The sequence below is a fragment of the Notechis scutatus genome, chromosome 3, assembly GCF_049901735.1.
Source record: "Notechis scutatus isolate UNSWTSFEM ecotype Mainland chromosome 3, rNotScu1.2, whole genome shotgun sequence".
In the NCBI taxonomy this organism is placed as follows: domain Eukaryota; kingdom Metazoa; phylum Chordata; class Lepidosauria; order Squamata; family Elapidae; genus Notechis; species Notechis scutatus.
In genome coordinates, this window is record NC_142011.1 from 152,776,761 (window position 1) to 152,782,943 (window position 6,183).

Genomic DNA, 6,183 nt, shown 5'->3' on the forward strand with positions numbered 1-6,183 from the left:
TATTTATTTCTGGCCACTGTGGGAAACTGAGGTACTGGACTAGGTGGACGGTTGGTTTAGCAACCCAACGCAGCAGCGGGATGCCCGTGTGCCTGAGGGAAAGCGTTTCCTCATAAAGGACGCCGTTCCTTTGCTTTGCATCCTCGCGCCTCAGGGAGGGTGGGGGAGCTCCAAAACTCTGGCCAGCGAGTAAGAGGGTCGGAAGGGGGGGGGAAATGGGGGAGTCGCGAAGCTCCAAGCTCCGCTAAGGTCTGACCGCCCTTTTTTCGCTTTCTTCCCTCTTGCAGGCTGCGACTGCTGCGCGCCTCCCGCCTTCCTGTGAAGTCTCCCATTTGCCCCGTCCGTGGCCGAGAGAAGAAGCGCGGGCGAGAGCGCTGGTGCGGGGGGCTCGTGCGGGTCCGCAGGCGGGGCCAAGCCAAGCAGAGCCACGGCTTAAACGCACGCGCCCGCCCGGAAAGTAAAGGCAGCTCTCGTTCGCTGCCGCCCCGCCGCCCCCTTTGGACTCCCCCGGTTGGTGACGGGTTCTGCGATGCCCGGGCGGCGGTTGTGGTGGCGGCGGCGGCGGGGAGCGCTGGCGGAGCCGGCTGGCAGTTACTCCTGCATGGCGGCGGTGCTGGCTTTTTTGCTCTTCCTGCTGCCCACCAGTTGCCCGGCGGTGGGCGCGCAGAACGACACCGAGCCCATCGTGCTGGAGGGCAAGTGTTTGGTAGTATGCGACTCTAGCCCGTCCGCCGACGGCGCCATTACTTCATCGCTGGGTATCTCCGTGCGCTCTGGCAGCGCCAAGGTGGCTTTCTCGGCCACGCGCAGCACCAATCACGAGCCGTCTGAGATGAGCAACCGCACCATGACCATCTACTTCGACCAGGTCAGGTGGCGCGCCAGTCTTCTGTCCCCCTCCCCTCCCTTTCCACCGCCAACCTCGCTCTTGGTTAAGCCCCTCCCAGAATCAGTAACAAAGTCAAAGCCCCTCCCAGTTGCCCTCCTTACCTCTCCTTTCACACGGGGAGCTTTCATTCCATCCAACCACCAAACCCTTTGCTCCTACTCCGTCTTGTGTTAAGAAGACTTGGTCGCACGTTTCTGGCCCCTTGTAAGGTCTTTTAGCCTTAGTTCCATCGCCATTCTCTTCCCTGCTAAGCCCTTTCTTTAGTATCTGGGATCACTGTTCTTTATTGATTCCCCCAGTTCTGATCTCCTAAAACACATTCTGCCTCTATTCAAGCGACCCATTTTATCTGCATGAGCTACCTAAGGTCTTACTTGATATTCTCTGCCCAGATTCCAATCGATTCCTCCTCCATATGTGTCCTCTGCTTGGGTGTCCTATTTCACCAGGATTCTTTGTCAAGTTCAAGCTTCCTTCAGGAATCTTAAAAAACATCCACTTGGATAATTCACAGCCAGCACCTTGGCAGCACTTTTTCCTCCTCACCTTCTTGGATGAAAATCATGATTTTATAAATTTCTTTTTAGTGTGTCCACCAATAAATGCTGCCAAGGACACCTTTCTTATTTTATTGGAACTAGCTTGATTATAGTGCATGTGTCCTTTTAAGGCATAGCTACATCTCATTTCACCAAATTGGTGACTCTGAGAGGTCCTTCTATACATTGGACAGGGAAGACTGTAGAATTCTGCACAACATGAGTGTAATGCCAAATAGGGGACAAGCTGAAAAATTTAATAAGGAATTTTTTAAAGAACCTATTGGATTCCTGCCACTTCAGAAATAAACAAAGAAGGATGCATTGGAATTTTTTAAATTAACTATTTTTAAAATCAATGTATGGATACAAATATAAACCTCAGGCTACCTGCTTAAATAGATTAGAATAATATTATAGGCATTGTGTGTACTATTGTTGCATTTTATCTAACCTCTCAACCAAAGAATAGCTTCTTCAAACCTGTAGGAATTTTATGTTAAATATATTTTGTTGGAATAGAAAAAGATAAAAATAAAAAATTACGGCAACATAAATCGGCAGAATTTTAATATTAACAGAATTATTCTGAGTTTTCTGTAACACACAAAGGCAAATGAATGTGTCAGTTATTCTAGGAATACTTTATGTCTACCATTTTGTCATATTCAAACATTCAACTCATGAAACATTGTCTTAAAACAAAAGATTAAAATTATAGTTTCATCATTGTTGCTTTTGTATGTACACATAAATAAACCAGTAGTAAAAGTTACTAGTTTCTGTATATTTCAATATATTCAGTCACACTTAACAGATTTTTTTTACATGTATGGCCAGAAGCACATTTCACTTAATTCTTTAGGGGCTAATTCTATTTAAAAGGGCACAGAGCTGCAGATTTCTGAGAAGTAAAAAAAAGGAAGTGTGGATTTCTGTTTTTTTGTAACAAGAAACCTGTTTTAGAACAGGTGGTAATAAGCTCTGAAATTCACAAGCTCTATATCACAGCTAGACCAAACAATGAACAGTGACTGTATTAGGATCCTCCCATTTGGAAGGCTACCTATTCAATGGTCAAAAAAATAAGATCCCAAACAAGTGTTAGCAAATTATGTACTGTACAAATATGGATTACACAGAAGATTAAAGATCTGATTCTGCAAATAATAATAAAAAAATAATTCTATGAATAACTTTAAACATCTGTTCTGGAAAGTTCATTAGATTCTCAAGTTTCTGCAGCTTTCATTTTTATATTTTTTATGTAATCTGTATTATCTTTGGATTTAAGAAACCAGACTGCACTGTGCATTATATTGAGATGAAGACCTTCCTTACCTTATAAAGCTGTTCACTCTTTCTGGTTTTGTGGTACTAATGATGCTTTGAAATATTTATAACTTGGAATCAAGTATAATTTTGCATGATTGTAATTGGCAATTGGTATTTTCTTTTATCACTAAGTCCATGTTGAGAGTTTGTTCAAGCTTAATTGAATAAGTTTTGCTTTAGGATGGGCGTGGGAGCAGAAAAATAGAATAAGGAATGCAGATTAAGAAAGCTACTTATCTTAATATCTGAACTCCCTTCTCCACATTTCATCCCATACAGCATGACTAAGCCTCTTTCATTTAATGTTAACATTGCAAACCCCAAGAGACACAATTAGTTTCAGCACTGTCTTGTGAAAATGTAAAAATCTAGTGGTTTGTTCAATGGACTATTTTCCTTCTTTGTGTATGTCTCAGCAATGATTTGATCTGTTTTCTCCTTCACTGTGCAGACATAGGCTTCCATCATATGCCTTTCATGCTCTCAAAGAAGCTTTGGGTGCACCACTGGGTAAATCAATCAGCTGTCTGAACCGATCCTTTTACAACACCTTAGGAAGTGGCTCCTTCCCCCTGCAGTCCATTTTAATTGTACAGCAAATGCCAGTGGTTTTGCACTGCTGGGAGAACAGGGGAGGGTTGTCTGAAAAATGTCTTTCCTCCACCCCACTTTCCATTTAATGAAGAAACAACCTGGTTTCTTTTCTTTTCTCCTCCAGGTATTAGTTAATATTGGGAACCATTTTGACCTCGCTTCCAGTATATTTGTAGCACCAAGAAAAGGAATCTATAGCTTCAGTTTCCATGTTGTAAAAGTATATAACCGACAAACTATCCAGGTATGTGCCAACATTAGGGGTTCCTTCTGAGAGTTCTTGTTTCATTTTGCAAAATCATACAAAAGGCTCATCAAATAAGGCAATGAGGAATGGACCCATGCATTATTTATTACTCTACTGTTTAGCAGTGTTATGAAATAGGCTTATTTGGTTTAGTAAAGGGTATGGTTTTTCATCCCTGGTCAGTCTCCTTTGATTGAAGAGAAGACAGCCTGAACTCGGAAGGAATTTGTAGATGAACTAAAGCCTTTTCAGTGCCATCCTGCATGAGAGAGATGCATTTTATCCTACTTGTCACCCACTCATTATTTTGGGTTTCCTGCATGTGGAGGAGCCTGACTTCCCTTTGGTTATAATATACTATGTGAATGCATGTTTGTACGATATGTTGGAGTATAACTGTAAACTTTTACATATGAATAGATTCTTAACGAATGTATCTTTTCTTTTATGTATACTGAGAGTATTTACACCAAGACAAATTCCTTGTGTGTCCAATCACACTTGGCCAATAAAGAATTCTATTCCAAATCTCATGGGACTACTTAGCTCACATTTCTTTTGTACTACAGGTCAGTTTAATGCAAAATGGCTATCCCGTGATTTCTGCTTTTGCTGGAGATCAAGATGTTACCAGGGAAGCAGCCAGCAATGGAGTCTTGCTCCTGATGGAAAGAGAAGACAAAGTGCATCTCAAGCTGGAGAGAGGGAATCTCATGGGAGGATGGAAATATTCAACCTTTTCAGGGTTCTTAGTCTTTCCATTATAAAGAAAAAACACAAGGTGAATCCTAACTTGCAAGCTGGAACAGGAATTCGGTCTTTAAATGCCAACAACTCCCAAGAAACTTCTTCTTCCTCCTTGAACTGGACTAGACCTGCCAATAATTCCAAACACCCAATCAGACTGCCATCACTGAAGAAGGAGAAAACTTCTTGATGCCACTATTTGTGTTAACTCTTGACAGTTCCTTCAGAAATCTGCAGATCTATTAGTTTTAGATGACCAATCATCCTTAAGAGAGAAAAAAGAAGTTACCAACCTGAGCAGTTTGTACCTGTGATTGTAAAGTCAATTTTGGATTTTATTGTTGGGATTTCATTTCCTTTCCCCCCTTTCTTCCTCTTCTTGTCTTGAAGGGATGCATTAATTGGAACCACAGAAGTGTTTGTAATGGACTTATTCCAAAGCCAGAAGACCCCGATACCTGATGATATGTTCCTATATATTTTCTCTTTTTGTGTTTGCATAGCCTTAAAAAAGAACAAAGAAAGCACCAAGACAAAAATAAGAATTATTCAAACTTCAAATCTGTATCTTCTGGGGAGGGTAATTTTTTGGACATTACTGTGTCAAGAAGTGAAGCAAATTTTGCACGATTGGAACCTATTTTATTTTTTTGTTTTTCGTGTTTTCCATCCTCCTTCTTTCCATTTGCTGACTGTTCTTGTGCTAAAGAAGACAGGCGATTTGACCCATATGATAAAGCAAGCACATATATACTCTGAGGCTTGCAGTGAAACTAACCAGTGAACTGATGGTGTTTGTGTTATCCAGCTGATTTAATTGAAGCATTTGTTGGCACCGTGGAAGACAATACAGCTTGAGTTGGAAAAGCAGCGACTGATATTTCTTACATTATCTGAATCTATTTCAGAAGGTTGTCACTATCTCAAGCCAACATACTGTAAAATATAATATCATTTCTTTGCATCACTGGGCTTCTTTTGCTGCTTTCCTGATATTTATTTGATGGATTAATTTACTTATGCTTATATATGCTGTGATTTGGCATCTCTCTGAGTGTTCCAACAAATTATCTTCCCTCCAGATTAAATACAAACAGATTCACACCAAATTTGCTAGGACCAGACGAAATTAGGACCAGTTCATGTGGCAGAATCAGGGACATTGAAATCCTAAGGCTTTGAAAGGTTACAAAGATTATGTGGTTCAACTATAAATATACCATAATTTGTATATCGTTTTCTTTGATTTTCGTTGAAGTTTCCCCAATTAACTTCCAAAGACTTTTGAGTAGTCTTAATCCAATACTGTATACAATACTGATTTCAAATAATAAAAAAGAAGAAACCTCAGGTTGAGTTAAAATTCACCTTCTATGTGTCAATGTAACCAAAATGCTGATGAACTTTAGATTCAGAATAAATGGGTTTTATGTCCAACTTGCCTTCTTTTTACTTTTATGTAAGTGTCAAAGGTAGCTGGGCCACACAGGGAAAATCGCATTTTGGTCTAAAAACATAGAAAATAAGGATAATTAAGGAGGGGGGCTATTTGCTTTTAATGATCAATCTGTTTTTAAAATAAATATTTCAAATTTAAAATATATATTTCAAATTTATCTTTGAGGAGCTAGATAGACTGGAATTTCATTTCATCTTTCTTTTGATAGGTTCTCAAGAAATAAAAATGGTATAGATGTTTGCAGAACTCAAGAAGGAAATATATTGCATTGCATACAGGACTTATTTTTTATTCTAAGTTTGTCATTGATAGGTCACTATTAGAATAATTATTAGCATCATCTCAGTGTACTTTGAAATATTTTTCAAAAAAA

At 40.0% G+C, this 6,183-nt stretch overlaps 1 protein-coding gene across 1 annotated transcript; it reads left to right on the forward strand.

Moving 5' to 3' along the window:
* Window positions 1-521: 521 nt before the first annotated feature.
* Window positions 522-5,788, forward strand: CBLN2 (cerebellin 2 precursor). Its single transcript, XM_026671872.2, has 3 exons — window positions 522-868; window positions 3,482-3,601; window positions 4,174-5,788. Exons 1-3 carry the CDS (start codon window positions 530-532, stop codon window positions 4,369-4,371), a joined length of 657 nt encoding a protein of 218 aa, XP_026527657.2. The 5' UTR covers window positions 522-529; the 3' UTR covers window positions 4,372-5,788.
* Window positions 5,789-6,183: the final 395 nt, after the last annotated feature.

Coding starts and splice junctions, on each gene's coding strand:
- CBLN2 (XM_026671872.2), top strand. CDS start 530: ATGCCCGGGCGGCGGTTGTGGTGGCGGCGGCGGCGGGGAGCGCTGGCG. Junction 869..3,481: donor TGACCATCTACTTCGACCAG/GTCAGGTGGCGC, acceptor TTTCTCCTCCAG/GTATTAGTTAATATTGGGAA. Junction 3,602..4,173: donor ATAACCGACAAACTATCCAG/GTATGTGCCAAC, acceptor TTTGTACTACAG/GTCAGTTTAATGCAAAATGG.